The following is a 16113-nucleotide window of genomic DNA, read 5'->3' as shown; positions in this document are numbered from 1 at the left end:
CGCCGGCCGTGGCGTAGCCGGGAAACATGGTCGTGGTGGTGGAGGAGCTCAATCCGGCAGTGGACGGATGACGCAACGAAGACCGGCGAGGCGACGAAGATTTGGGGGGTGGGGCGGCTCGTGATGCGTGCTCCGGCGAGGATTTGGGGGGCGGGGTGGCTCGTGCAATAGTGAGAGAGAGGTCGGGGGAGGAGAGAAGGGAGAGAAAGAGGAGGAAGGAGAAGGGAGCGACTGGGGTGGCTGCCGGGTCTCGAGGTGGTAGGGGCAGGGGTGGGGCACCGACTACCTACGCTACGTACAGGGAGGGACTGGCCACCGGCCTCCACCATTTGGACCCGATTGCATTTTTCAAGGATCTTTTTGCAAAACAACATTGTATGGGCATGTAATTTGCTTTTTTATTTGCCACGCCACCCTGTCCAGTGGGACCCACTATCATAATTATGATCAAAATGGCTTAAGCCACTGACTAGTGTATTTTTGCAAAAAAATAGCCTCGGAATTAGTAGTGTTTGACACAAAATTATAGAAAGTGTGGTTTCTACAACCCTAGCCTTCAATGTCGATATTTTTTTGTAATTCACTCACAGGATTATAATACAATTTTCTCTGCAAAGATATTTTGTTTAGATTGCCATTTTCTTCATAGATTCTGGCTTAAAGGAATGGAGCATGAAACTGTAAAATGGAATAAAAATGTTTTCCTCCATTTTCTTGAATCAATTGGAATAGTAAAAAAATCGATTCAAGGGACGCTGACCACCACTACTTTACCCACCTCCTCTCTTCTCTCACTATCAACCTTCCCCCTCTCCACCGCCATGAGCTCCAGCTCCAGCTCCAACGCCAACCCCTTCCCTTGGGGTAATGGCTGGAGGGCCCTCTTTCTCGGGTGGCCGGCTGGTGACCGCACCAAGTTCGAGAACACCATGGAGGTGTGCTCGAAGTTCGGCTCCATGCCTGACATGTAGAAGGAATCTAATGCAGTGCTCATGAGGGCCACTGCACAAGAGTTGAAGACGTTGATTCCTAACCCAGCGAAGGGCGCGATGGCATTCGACATCGTTCACCAGGTCATGAATCAGGCCGTCTCCGATGACGCTAAACAGAGGAAGAGGCGGTCCAAGTACAAGAACTACTGGGCTCCTAATGACCGCCGTGCCGCAGTGTACTGGGAGACGGCAATCGTGCCGCCGGCGGTCATCGTTGGGGAGCCAAAGGAGGAGGAAGAACCGATGCAGATGCCAGTGAGGGCACCAGAGCCAGGTTATCCTACGTGGTAGATCGACCTCGACTCCGGCGAGGACGACGACGACCCGCGGCCCCGCACGGCGATGGACAAGAAGATGAAGGCCAGACACTCGACCTGCCGCTCCGCATGCCTCAACGGCCGCCGTGGTTAGCCAGTGTCTGTTGTGTACCCCCAATCCCCTTCTACTCCATCCACATCTACCTCTATTCCGATGTTGCATGAACTAGTATGAACTGCCATGCTTATCTAATCTACCTCTATTCCCCATTCCCCTCTCCACCGTGGATCGAATCTACCGCCGGATCGAACGCGAAAAAGTAATGCATGACGACCAGAAAAGTGCTTACCGCCATTGCCGTGGGCCAGGTGATGATCCGCTCGCTGGTGATAGAGTACGGTGGTCTTCTTGCTCTCCTCCGATCCGCCGCCGCCGGTGAGAGTTGGGAGAGTGGGGGACAGTGGGGAGAGGGAGCGGTGAGGGGCGATGAGGCTAATAACTACCGGCGCTTCGGGAAGCAACGCGACTTCTCGAGCGTGGCCGCGCGCGTGTAGCCGCCGCCGCCCACGTACACGCTCGGGCCTGGCCCTGAAGAAACTGCCGATTTGAGCGTTCCCAGGGAGCCAGGCCCAGGAGTGCTTTAAACATCGTGCCATGCAGACCCAATAGTAAAAGCAGGCAACCAATCGACCCGTTTGCGTCCCGCGCGAGCGAGACCGGGCCTCATGCAGGCAACCAAACACGCCCTATAAGTGTGAGAAGAAATTGTTGTTTCTCTAGCAATTGACTGCTCCAGTTCTTTTGATGTACCAACATTGTTCTTTGCTTCTATACTTGTTTCATCCTTGTTGTATTCCCAACGTTTTTCCTTGGGCTTCTCTTGAGATTATCGACAAGGGCCTGCTGTTTCAGTCCCATATGAGAATCCTTTCAGTCCAGGTTCAACCATCAAAGGTACTCCCTCCGTAGTGATCCAAACGCTCTTATATTTCTTTACGGAGGGAGTACTTATTTGAGATGGTGTTAAAGCATCCCAAACACTAACCACTTGTAAACCTTGGAGATACTTTTGTTTTATAGGAGTACAAGGATTAAGAGTTTTGAGTATTTATTTATAAATAAATCCAGGTGCACAGGTATATACATAATTTATGGGTAGGAGGAGGCAGAGGGATGGCTTTTGCCTTGCTGTTCTAGTAATAATAACTGTTTATCAATTTAGATTGTTTTCTCTGACATGTTGGTCAACAAGTTTCAAGAGCAGTGCTGAATAAACAACCATCAGATGTCGTGTAGACATTAAAAAAGCGTCCTGAACAAATCATAATATCAACAAGCCATACACATAGAACCAGAGCAAGACCACAGAGGATCACAGCAAAATCGACAATCCAAACACTACTATTCTGAACAAAGTAAAGACAGACTGATCAACAATAGATAATAGTCGCACATTTAAACTTCTTGAACAGTACATAGAAAATAGATTCCTCACATTTAAACATTCTTCTTATGATATACAGTAGTATGATTAGAAGCTAGCTAGTTTGGTTCTTGGTAAGAGGCAGAGATTGATTCACTTGTTGACAGCAAAGCAAGCTGGTTGATCCCTCCACGGCCATCTTATTTTCCTTGATGCTTCTCTTGGTACAAAGAAATCAAGGAATCTCCAGCCGTTTTGCCAATAAAAAGGCACCCCGCAACTTTCAAGCAGTCATGAATGTACGCCCATCGCCGATACGAGCGCCTACAGGTAGGTATGATTGTATAATAATATTAATAATTAAGGTAAAAACAGGAGCAGAGCATAGGGAGATTGATACATTGTCTGCGGGGTAATGCTTGAGAGAGATGGTACCAGCGGGGGTCGCTGTGTCTAGGTTCAACTTGTACAGAAAGATGCCTGAGCAGCTGGACATTTTTCAGGCCTGAGCTGCCATGGAGAGTGTACCTTGCCTCCCACCCAGCAATCTTATCGTAGAGCTCCTCTTTCTTGACTTGAATCTCAGCCAACTGAGCGGCAGCAACCTTTTTCTCATCGCCCGTTAGGCGCCTCTGCAGCAGGGCATGCCAGATAAATGAAAAAGGTACAAACAACATCAGATTTGTATTATTATTACAAGCAACAGTAGGATAATAGGATTGTTTCTTCTTCTTCCTTCCTTCCTTCCTTTGGTGGGGATTTCGACGCAGTTTACATTGGTGGCAACAAATAGTAATGTACTAGTACTAAATAAAATAAATGGCTGGGTCTTGGCTAAGTATATACAGTAGATGACAAAAAAAAATAAAAAAAAAACTTGACGACAGCACAGATTGGCAATAGATAGTCGGAAGAATCGAGATGGAAGTTGCAACGCACCGGCAACTTTGTCTGGAACAGCCGGCGCTCGGCCGCCTGCGATCGCTGGAGAATCCTCGCCGCGTGTCGAATCGCCGTGGCCATGGATTGGTTCGCTTGATTTCTTCGGATCCTCGCTCGCCGAACGGTGAATTATTACCGGTATTTTATATTAGATCTACATGTATATACGCGATTGATGGAGTTACGAGTCTATCATCGCATCAAGGCGGCTACGAGTACATACAGGAGTAGGAATCAAATCAAAGAGAGAGGGGGATACCTTGTTGTAATCGGGTTAGGGTTCTTGGTCGATCCCCTCCCTTCCGCCGCCGCTTCACGCCACCCACGGACACGGCCTCTTGTTTTCTTTTTTCTATATACCCGATTTAGCAGCCCACGAGCGAAACGGGGCAGCTCGGGCTCCGTCTTTTGCTGGGCTGCGGGAACGCAAATACTCCACCGACAGTTTCTAGAAGCCCAACCCAGCTTATTCTAGAAGCCCAATCAAATTTACTTTTCTTAAAAACCCAGTAGTTAAGACTTGACTAGTAGGCTTCTAAAAAGAAAATTTTGATTGGACTTCTAGAATAAGCTGGGTAGGGTCAGGGTGTAGCTTGTTTTGAAAGCCCAAAATAGCTAGCAAAAGAACTGGCGGCGCGAGTGCTATTTCTCGCCTTAACCTAGACACGATCGGATATCTCGCTTAAGGATTAAGAAGGATCTATAGTATTGGGCTGGCTCAGTCACGACTTTAAATCAAATAGGAAGAATAAGGAAGGTAAGGGACATGGAGTATTTGAACCCGAGCTCATATGCTCCTGCATAAATGGTAAAATCAAATTTTTTTGAAAAAACCTGATTTTTTTGTGATGAACATTGATAAATTTTCTAACTGCGTGCAAAATTTCAGGTTGAAATGACATTCGTGTAGGTCTGGAAAAAAAAAACAATGGTCCAAAAATACTATTGCTGGAAGCATTTTGGAGCATCGATTTCGTTATTTTTGCCCAGGCCTCCATGAATGTCATTTCGACCTGAAATTGTGCACGCAGTTAGAACATTCATCAATGTTTATCACAAAAAAAATCAGTTTTTTTAACTTTTTTATTATTTGTTTCGATTTTACTGTTCATGCGGGAGCATATAAGCTCGGGATCAAAAGAGCACTTTCGGAAGGTAAGAGGATTCAATCCTAGGTCTCTGGGATGATACGTAGTGCTGCAAACCAGTGTGCTACTACCATGTTAATCTTTTAAGTTAGGGAGTAAATGTTAATCAAGTATTTGAAAAAGTTTGAAACTGTGTATAGGAAAAATATTGACCATGTATTTCTATACCACTGATATAGTGTACAAGTTTTGAATGGATCTAGAACAACAATCCTGATCATTGGGAGCAGTGGGTTTCACATTAACAGTGGCTGCTCCAAACCTATGTCTGCTATTTTTAGAATTCGTTGTGTAACCCACCATCTGACCACGCTCTGGGCTGGACTACACACTTACTCCTCTAAATTATTTAATTCATACTATGTGCCTACATGCATGCATCGACCGCTCCACGAGAGACTAGCACGCGAGTATGCATGGTGAACTTTTCATTTTCTTACTATTTGAAACAAGTAGTAAGGTACCTAGGATAATTAGAATGAGAAAAAAATGTGCAAATAACCTATGAAAGAGCACGTCTTGATGCCTTTTATTTTCTTAGCTGACATGAGCTTGAGAAGGTGAAAATTTATTATCAATCGTACTTCTTCTTTTCACATCATTTTTCTAAAAAAAAGGTTTAGTATGAGTCTAATAAGCTGAAGGACTTCCTAAAATATTTTTATATTTATAAAAGGGCAAAGATTATATCTAATGTTTCATATAAAGAAAACCACTGTACTATGTTTTTTGGGGGAATAGTTGTTCCGGCCTTGCGAAGCCCAAAAATGATTCCACAAATGCCTATTGGATATCTCCATTTGAAGCTTCTATGAAAATTTTACCATAATATGTGTGCCTTAGTTTTTTACACTAATTTAGTACCATGCTTATACGTAATCAGCTGACGTGCAAAGCAAGCACAAATTACTAGTCAAAGAATGTTAATCAAGCATGTGGAAATGCATATAGAAAAATATCGACCATGTATTAAAAAAATATTAAATCTGTATTGAAAAATATGTTAGACGTGTATTATAAAAATGTAGTTGACATATACAAAAAATGTGGACGGAAAACAAAAAGAACAAAGAAAAAATGGAAACAAAAAATGAAATAAAATAAACCAAAGGAAAATAAAAATGAAAGATAAAACCGAAGAAACAAATGCAAAAAAGAATGGAAAAATAAAAAGAACAAAATAAACCAAAGAAAAAAGAAAAATAAAGATAAAACTGAAGAAAAATGCAAAAAAGAATGAAAAAAAATAACCAAAGAAAAAAGAAAATCAAAAATAAAACTGAAGAAATAAATGCAAAAAAGAAAAATAAAGGTGATCCTTCCCACAAAAAACTAAATAAATAAAGGTCATCCATCTTTAAGATGGTTGGAGCTAGAAAAAGAAGAAAGAATGGCTCTTGCGAGTTTTTTATAATTGTATGTGCAAAATCATCACGCCAAAATTTCAGCTACTTGTGTATTTACGTGCAAAACCTGCGAAACATTTTTGTGTCCACTGTCTAGTCGTGCTAATAAGTTTGTTTGTCCTGCTTTGTATTTGTCGAAATTGAACACACCTAATTTGGAAGTTTAAATTAAAAGAACGGAGAGTTGGAATGTAAAGAAGCATAAAGAAATATTTTGTATTATTGTGCTTGTGCATTTTTTTTTGCTTTCTACAAGTTTTGTTTGTCTGTGAAGAACGCATAAGAAAACACAAAGTGGGGAGTATGCATGTAAAAGAAACTGATAAGTTTAAATGGAATGTAGAAATTCAAAACATTTTGTTTTTAATAGTTCAGAAAAGGAATGTAATCCTTTTTCATGCGTACACAGAGATGGAATGTAATCTTGTTCATTTTTAGGAGAGAGTAAGAAAAGTAAGAAGTTCAAAAACATGAACAACAAAACTTCATCGGCCAGATAGAAAAAACTCAAAAAAATCTACGTGGATGAAAAAATTTCATGAGGAAAAACGTAATTTTTTTGAGAAGTTCAAATTAAATAAACAAAGGAGTTCGATGTTCAGGGAGACATCCCTCCCCCGTCCGCCCTAGAAGTTCAACATGCAAAAATTAGAAACAAAACCAAAGTATTTTCTTACGCACAAAAAGATGTTCAGTTTTTTCAAAAGAAAAATCACAGTCGCTTCTGAAAAATATAACGAGGTGAAGTATTTCATTTTGCTAAAAAAACAATTTTACCTAGAGTTCGTATATTAAAGGCAACATCGTTGAGCGAAAAGAAAAATAAAAGTAAACAATGAACAAGGATTTACAACATACTAAAAGTCATGTTGCTAAAAACAGTAAAAACATCATCTCCAATTTAAAAAGATGATACACTTTAATTATATGGTGCCGATAGTTCAATCACTGTGAAAAATGGTGAGATGGTTAATAAATTCGGAGAGGTTCACGTAAACGAATCGAGAGAGGCCATAGTTGAGAACGTGATAAAAAATCAAGATTTCCCTATTTATAAAAGAAACCAAGAAGTTCGAATTAAACTAACACAGTAGTTCGATCTTAATATAAGATTAAGATTCTTCTGTCTCTAGAATTAAAACGAAGAAGTTCAAATTAAAATAACGGACCGGTTCAAATTTAATAACGGAACGGTTCGATGTTTATTACAAAACTACCATTTTTTTCTATTACTATAATAAATAAATCACGAAGTCCAAATTGCAAAAGTAGAGTCATATTTTTCCGTTTATAGGAAAAATAAAAGTGTGATGTTAATTTGTTTAAAAATTGTTCGATGCTTATTTAAAAGCCATAATTTTCTAAGAATAAAACTAAGAAGTTCAAGTTAAAATAATAGAGTAGTTCGAACTTTATAAAAAACTCATATTTTTCTCATTGCTAAAAAATTAAATGGAGAAGTTCAAATAAAATAAAAAAGAACTAGTTTGATGTTTATACAAAATTCATACTCATTATTAAAGAAGAAAAACAAAAATAAAAAAACAAGAAGTTCAAATTTTAAAAATAGAGCAGTTCAAAACTCATAAAAATGGTTTTCGTTGTTTCTAAATAAAAAACTCCAGAAGTTCACTTTAAATAATGGACATGTACAATATTTATTAAAAAACTAGGATTTTTTACTAAAATAAATAACCAAGAAGTCCAAATTACAAAAATAGAATAGCTCGATATTTATAACAAACTTAGGTATTCCTTGTTTGATGTATACGACATAAAGATCAAATTAAAATAATGGAAGTAGTTCAATGTGTAAGAAAAAAATTCTTTCCATTTTTAGGAGAAATAAAAGTATGAAATTCATTTTTTAAATGTTTGATTCCTACTTAGTAACCATCTTTTTTCTAAAAATAAAGCTAATAAGTTCAAATTAAAATAACTGACAAGTTTGATGTTTATAAAAAACTCATATGTGTTCTCATAACTAAAGAATAAAATGAAGAAGTTCAAGTTAAAATCAAAAGAATCACCAAAAAAGTTAAAAAAAAGTTGAAAATTGGTTTCCCCCATTTTTTTTAAAAAACTATAAGTTCAAACTAAAATAACAAAGTGGTCGATGTTAATTTAAAAAAATTCTAGTATTTTACGGTTATTAAAAAACTCAGATATCCCTTGTTATTAAATAATCAACCATGAAGTTCAAAATGAAAAAATAGTCAAATTCGATGTTTATTTAAAAATTAAAAACAATTCCTTACTGAAAAAGGGAAAAAAAGTAAAGTTCAAATTAAAATAAATGTGAACTTCAAATTAAAAACAATTCTTTACTAAAAAAGTTGTTCAATGTTTACTTAAAAATTGATTTTTATTCTTTACTATGAGTACAATTAAGAAGTTCACAATTAAAAAGCAGACAAGTCAAAGTTAGAAAGTTGGCGTTACTAAAAGAATTAAACCAAGATGTCCAAATAAAAAAAGAGATCAACTCAAGCATAAGAAAAGAAAAATTGAATTTATTAAGTTTCTTAAAAGAAAAAGAAGTTCAAATTTTAAAAATCAAGTTGTTCATTTAGGAAAAAAAGAAGTACAAATTAAAAAATGGGGTAGTTCAGTGTGTACAAAAAACTCAAATTCTTCCTATTTGTACGCAAAATATAAGTATGAAGTTAATTTCAAAAGAGGTTGTTTGATGTTTACTTAACAATCATTTTTTTCTTCCTAAGAATAAAAACAAGAAGTTCAAATAAAAAGAAGAGAGATTCCGAGTTTATAAAAAGCTAGGATTTACCCGCTCAATTTTTATTAGTGCTTTAGGAGTTATGACAAGAAAAGAGCTGTTCAAAGCGATGACGGCGAGAAGTTCATATACTGCATGGTGTGTGTTTCATATGAGAAAAAACAAACAAAAATACAAAGTCTAATTTTTTTTGTTGCTAGAAGTTCAAGTGCTCTGCCTTCGGAAGTTCAAAATTCTTATGGGAGAGGTTCACCGTGTGTTTACATGTTCAAAAAACACAAAAAGGATGTTGTTTCTCGTATTCTAAAATAATTCCCTCAATCCATTACAAGGGTATTGTATGCTTCCTCCAAAATAAATGGTTAATTTTTTTGGTGTATGTTGTTCAAAAAAAAGTTTAACCGTATTAAAAAAAATTGCCTCTTCTCAACAGGTTTCTAATGGTCCATCATTTGTGGAACTCCTAGGAACGGGTGAGGAATTATGAACAAAAATAGTGTGTGTGTGTGTATGTGCGCGCGCGCGCGTGCGTGCGTGCATGCGTGCGTGTGAGTGTGTGTGTGTATGTGTGTGTGTGTGTGTGTGTGTGTGTGTGTGTGTGAGAGAGAGAGAGAGAGAGAGAGAGAGAGAGAGAGATGCAATTGGCATGGCAGGCGGCAAGTATTTTAGGCAACGCGCTCACCCAAGGTCATGCACAACGGGTGGAGATGGGGCTCAGAGATCAACGAGGATCGGAAGTCGCGGATGGTGGCGAAGGTGAAGATCAACAATGCGCGAACAACGGACATTGAGGAGCTCAGAGGGCATAGACAAACATGCGGCATTGCGGTGGAGGAAGCGCTTCAGCATGAGGAGCTCATGCTCCTTCCCTAACCTACTATTATGTCTCCTCAACCTCACCCTCCCACGACCGTGATCGGCCCTTCAGGTGGGCACTCGTCTCCGTGCATGCTACCACGCGGCTCTCAGCTCTCACATCCCTCCATGCCCACCTTACCAGTCGCCAGTGAGCAGCTGGGACAGGTAGGCTGCTCATTACAATAGCTAGAACTTGGTGTTGAACTGTTTTCCATAGTTGTGACAGTCATAGCTAGCTACTTTGGCTGCGTCAATTTTCAGCATAAATATGCGAGTCACAAGCATAAAAATATGCCAGTCACCACAACACTTTACTACATCTACTACGTCGATGTTGCATAAAAATTGAAATTCCTTCTCTATGAACCACCATATGTATCAAACCTATAACATAACATGATCCAACGGAAGGATTAAAAAAATATGACTGCATATGTCCTGGACAAAAAAGAACAAATGTTTCAATATATATTGATTCTGCAGTGAGCTGAAATGCTTGTCTTTTCGCTGAGGACACATAAATGCATATTTTCACAATCACACCTTTGGATCATCTTATTATATTAGAGTGAGGCTCCCCTGTTTATTTTATATTTTTTACTTACTTTTAAACCGTTAAATGTTTAGCAAGCCTTAACTAGTTCTGTGACAAGCTATGATAGGCACAGTTTTACCTATATATATTATAACTATACTAAACCTAGCCAGGATTCTCTTTTCTAGTTTTTTTTTGAATTTTTCTTGCAGTGAAAATCCGGCCAATGGGGTGGCGACACGTTATTTACTGGGGGATCTGGCCAGGTACAGTTTCGGGTGTCCATATCAATTCCGCGTGAGATTTGGTACATTCCTTTTGCAGCATCGTAGGTTTGTGCATGCGCTGTACAAATTTGATTTGACGACATGGTTTGTGGGTTTCCTTTTAGAGCTTTGCATGCGGTGGCCCCTGTGCTACCGGTTGTGATCTGCATGCGCGTGGTGTTTGACTTGATTGTGGTCGGTTAGAATTTGCATGCATGTGCGATCGTTTTTTGTTAATTTTATCACTGATTTCCTCTCCTTGTATTTCGGTTGCGGCCGCCGCCTACAACGGCGTTCTGTGGAAGGCTCTTTTTCTGGATGCGGCCACCGCCTTCGAAGTCTCCCGTTTCATCACTCCACCGCCCTACGTCGCTATAAGAATCATCCCTGTCGTGTGTTTTCCCAAGGGCAAACCCCCCACCTCGGCGGCGGCCCGTCCCTCGCCAGAGCCCCACTGCTGGGCCTCATGCCTCTCCCTCCACCGGCACCGGCCCTCCTTTGTCCGTTCCGCCGAGGTGGTGTCACACCCATGAGAAGGCGTACGGGAGACACATGGAGGTCACAACAAGCAGTCCCCCGCCCAAAAAAATCGGGAGCGGCCGCCTCGCTTAGCTCCTCGTGTAGCGACAACCATGCGGGAGAGGGTCGACTGCTACATCGTGGCCATGATCCACCCCTCAGGCCGTAGCCATCGCGTTGGCCGCTCCAAGCACGTGAGGAAGGCCGCAGTGGCGCAGCCTGTGCTCACGGCGTCGCCTTCATCTGAGAGGACCAACATCATCAAGCGCTCCATCGAAGGATCTGGCTTCCCTGGCCGGAGCATCGACGGTGTTGTTCGGCCGGTGGGACTACGAAGCGCAGTTTTGGGAGCTCCAGCGGCGGCACGAGAGGTACATAACTTGTGGATGGATACGCAGATACCTACTCCGCGGCTACTCGACAACCCATCGGCGACTCTTTGGTCACCGTTGGCTTCCTATCGCCGGTCGGCCTCCCCGTCGCCGCATACGCTCAGCCCTAGAGGCTGGCTTGCCATCCGTCTTTGTCTGCTGCTATTAGCTGTGTTTTGTAGATGATTCTGTAACGCTGTTTTTGGATGTAGGAAAAATTCTTGGAATTGAATTGGACTGGAAATTCCAAATCCAAGATGGAAAGGAGATGGGCTCCAATTCGAATTCTATTGTTTGGTTGTGCATGAAATTTATTTTTGGAATCACAGGGTAACACTGAATTCCAATTGCTGTTTGGATGTACAAACCATAGAATTGGATGTATTTTGAGTTTGGACAATATAAACTTCTGTACATATATGAAAAGAAGTATTATATGTATATTTGAATATATATATATATATATATATAGTTTATATTATTTTACACACATAATAACATTCAAATGTTCCAAATAAGGTCAAAACAATTAATAGAAGTAGAAATAAATATGGAAAATGGAAGCATCACTGATGACCCACAAGTATAGGGGATCTATCGTAGTCCTTTCGATAAGTAAGAGTGTCGAACCCAACGAGAAGCAGATGGAAATGATAAGCGGTTTTCAGCAAGGTATTCTCTGCAAGTACTGAAATAAGTGGTAACAGATAGTTTCGTGATAAGATAAATCGTAACGAGCATCAAATAATAAAGGTAAATAAAGTGCAGCAAGGTGGCCCAATCCTTTTTATAGTAAAGGACAAGCCTGGACAAACTCTTATAATAGAAAAAGCGCTCCCGAGGACACATGGGAATATCGTCAAGCTAGTTTTCATCATGCTCATATGATTCATGTTCGGTACTTTGATAATTTGATATGTGGATGGACCGGTGCTTGGGTACTGCCCTTACTTGGACAAGCATCCCACTTATGATTAACCTCTATTGCAAGCATCCGCAACTACAACAAAAGTATTAAGGTAAAGCTAACCATAGCATGAAACATATAGATCCAAATCAGCCCCTTACGAAGCAACACATAAACTAGGGTTTAAGCTTCTGTCACTCTAGCAACCCATCATCTACTTATTACTTTCCAATGCCTTCCTCTAGGCCCAAATAATGGTGAAGTGTTATGTAGTCGACGTTCACATAACACCACTAGAGGCTAGACAACATACATCTCATCAAAATATCGAACGAATACCAAATTCACATGACTACTAATAGCAAGACTTCTCCCTTGTCCTCAGGAACAAACGTAACTACTCACAAAGCATATTCATGTTCATAATCAGAGGAGTAATAATATGCATAAAGGATCTGAACATATGATCTTCCACCAAATAAACCAACTAGCATCAACTACAAGGAGTAATCAACACTACTAGCAACCTACTAGCACCAATCCCGGACTTGGAGACAAGAATTGGATACAAGAGATGAAACTAGGGTTTGGAGATGAGATGGTGCCGGTGAAGATGTTGATGGAGATTGCCCTCTCCCGATGAGAGGATCGTTGGTGATGACGTTGGTGATAATTTCCCCCTCCTGGAGGGAAGTGTCCCCGGCAGAACAGTTCTGCCGGAGCCCTAGATTGGTTCCGCCAAGGTTCCGCCTCGTGGCGGCGGAGTCTCGTCCCGAAAGGTTGCTTTCTGGTTTTTTTCTCATCGAAAGACTTCATATAGGAGAAGATGGGCGTCGGAGAGCCACCAGGGGGCCCACGAGATAGGGGGGCGCGCCCAGGAGGGGGGGGGGGCGCCCCCACCCTCGTGAGCAGGGTGTGGGCCCCCTGGCCTTCATCTTTAGCGATGATTTTTCTTTATTTATTTTAAGATATTCCGTGGAGTTTCAGGACTTTTGGAGTTGCGCAGAATAGGTCTTCAATATTTGCTCCTTTTCCAGCCCAGAATTCCAGCTGCCGGCATTCTCTCTCTTAATGTAAACCTTATAAAATAAGAGAGAATAGCCATAAGTATTGTGACAAAACGTGAAATAACAGCCCATAATGCAATAAATATTGATATAAAAGCATGATGCAAAATGGACGTATCAATCACATATAATAATTTTGGTAGTTTATGTCTCTTACACATAGCACAAACGGATAGTTTTATGTCTCATACACATAGCACAAATAGACAGTTCGCAAACAACAAAGTACATAGTAGTCCATCCATCAACTAAACTAGATAGTAACAATCAATCGATGGTCAAGAGCCATGGCTTCCTTAACTCCTCGGGTAGCGCCATGAGTGCTTCAAACAAACGCTCATTGACGATCAATATTCCATAAGCTCTCAACATATCACTATCCTCAAAATCTGGTACCTTCTTTCGTGCAGCAAGGATTTCTGTTGGAGGAGTCACCTTTGGCATAGGAAGTGGCTCGGTTGTCTTCAAAGCGTCATCAAAAGACATCTTCATCTTTCCCATCATACACAAGATAGCATCCCCGGTGCGTTGCCTCTTTTGAGGCACCTCAGGAGATTCTTCAACAACGGGTGTGTCTTGTGGTTCTTGAACACATTCAGCTCCTGTCCTAGCACCTACACCGGTTGCATGATCTTTTGAATATATGGTATTGATAGACTCCCAATTGAGCACTACCTTGTTCCTATAGGCACGTGTGTCCTTGTTAGCCTACACAAAACACATACATATTAGAGATATACTGAAGTTGCAAAATAACCACAAAATGAATTTGGTGTTAAGTACCTCCTCATATCGAGACCACACTTCGTCACTATCAACCGACACCATGTTCTTTACCCAACGTCCTGGTTGATCGCCACCGCTCATATCCGTTTCAAAATGTAGGGCAGATATGAGGCAGCCCGGCCAGCTGCTCACCCACCTCGACCCCACAAAAACCCCGTCCAGGGGGGGAGGGGGGCTCATCCACTTTTGTCTCCCCTCCACATCTAGGCAAGCTTGCCCTCTCGCCAGCGACAGACAAACCCTAGCTCGCCATGGTTTTTCAGAAAGGGCAAGGGGAAGTTCAACCCCGCACCAGCTCATCTCGTGTGCCGCTGCCGCCACCTCCTCGACACGGCAGGCCACTAAGGGAAAGGGGAGCGGTTGTACATTCTACTGCACCAGGTGCGGTGGCACTAACAGTACCGACAACCGCTGCCCTATCCAGATGTCAACCTACCCCATGGTTGGCATCTGGACTCGCACCGCATCCTGGTGCCGGCAGTGCCCCGGTCGGCACAGGCGCATGTCGTGGAAGGACGCAGGCGCGGCAAGCTCTATGTGGTTCACATGGAAAGGGTTCTAGTTCCTTAAGAAAGGGTTCCCACGCGATCTGTCGATGTGGTCGAAGGGGGGGGGGTTCCCGTTCACCCGTAAAGATGTGGCCTCCACCCCAAAGACCGTGTGCACTATGCGTTTTGTTCACCAAAAAGATAGATGAGTATCTATCAGTCTATCCCTCCACCTCCCACATTGGATACAATGCAAGAAAAAGGGAAATGTGAACTCTATAGTGCACACTCATATCCCTGGTTGATCGGCACCGCTCATATCCGTTTCAAAATGTAGGGCGAATATGAGGCGGCCCGGCCGGCTGCTGGCCCACCTCGACCCCACAAAAAACCCGTCCGGGGGGTGGGGGAGGGGGGCTCATCCACTTTTGTCTCCCCTCCACATCTAGGCAAGCTTGCCCTCTCGCCAGCGACAGACAAACCCTAGCCCGCCATGGTTTTTTCAGAAAGGGCAAGGGGAAGCTCAACCCCGCACCAGCTCATCTCGTGTGCCGCTGCCGCCACCTCCTCGACACGGCAGGCCGCTAAGGGAAAGGGGAGCGGTTGTACATTCTACTGCACCAGGCATGGTGGCACTAACAGTACCGACAACCGCTGCCCTATCCAGATGTCAACCTACCCCATGGTTGGCATCTGGACTCGCACCGCATCCCGGTGCCAGCAGTGCCCCGGTCGGCACGGGCGCACGTCGTGGAAGTGCGCAGGCGCGGCCACCTCTATGTGGTTCACATGGAAAGGGTTCTAGTTCCTTAAGAAAGGGTTCCCACGCGATCTGTCGATATGGTCGAAGGGGGGGGGGGTCCCGGTCACCCTTAAAGATGTGGCCTCCACCCCAAAGACCGTGTGCACTATGCATTTTGTTCACCAAAAAGATAGATGAGTATCTATCAGTCTCTCCCTCCACCTCCCACATAGGATACAATGCAAGAAAAAGGGAAATGTGAACTCTATAAACCTATATTTCGAGTGAGCATAACCGCCCTAGATTATAGCTTAATCCGTCTATCTCTAGACAACCACACATTTAGTGGGAGCGCCTTGTGGATATTCAAATGGAGCGGCTCGGCGAGGGCAGTGATCATGTCAAAAACATTAGCACCTAACGCACACAAAGAAGAGAGAGAGAGAGAGAGAGAGAGAGAGAGAGAGAGAGAGAGAGAGAGAGAGAGGTAGGATGTATATGAAAGGTTCATGTTCGCATGCAAGAGGGAGCCCCCTGCGCCTATGAATGGTTTCGACAAATGTAAAATGGAGGTTCTCCTATGAATGGTTTCGACAAATGTAAAATGGAGGTCCTTCTGTAAGGTGAGTGGTGATGGTATATATAGTTATCTATCCCCCCCTGTGTGT

General features: G+C 42.2%; 1 protein-coding gene across 1 annotated transcript; it reads right to left on the bottom strand.

The window, feature by feature from the left end:
• Nucleotides 1–2620: 2620 nt before the first annotated feature.
• Nucleotides 2621–4003, bottom strand: LOC119355956. Its single transcript, XM_037622855.1, has 4 exons — nucleotides 3875–4003; nucleotides 3613–3769; nucleotides 3109–3305; nucleotides 2621–2997 (listed from the first exon to the last, which is right to left on the bottom strand). Exons 2-4 carry the CDS (start codon nucleotides 3694–3696, stop codon nucleotides 2874–2876), a joined length of 405 nt encoding a protein of 134 aa, XP_037478752.1. The 5' UTR covers nucleotides 3697–3769; nucleotides 3875–4003; the 3' UTR covers nucleotides 2621–2873.
• Nucleotides 4004–16113: the final 12110 nt, after the last annotated feature.

The sequence above is a fragment of the Triticum dicoccoides genome, chromosome 2A (genome assembly GCF_002162155.2).
Source record: "Triticum dicoccoides isolate Atlit2015 ecotype Zavitan chromosome 2A, WEW_v2.0, whole genome shotgun sequence".
Taxonomy (NCBI): domain Eukaryota; kingdom Viridiplantae; phylum Streptophyta; class Magnoliopsida; order Poales; family Poaceae; genus Triticum; species Triticum dicoccoides.
Note: the sequence above shows the minus strand (reverse complement) of the source record. Positions and strands in the feature narration are given on the sequence as shown.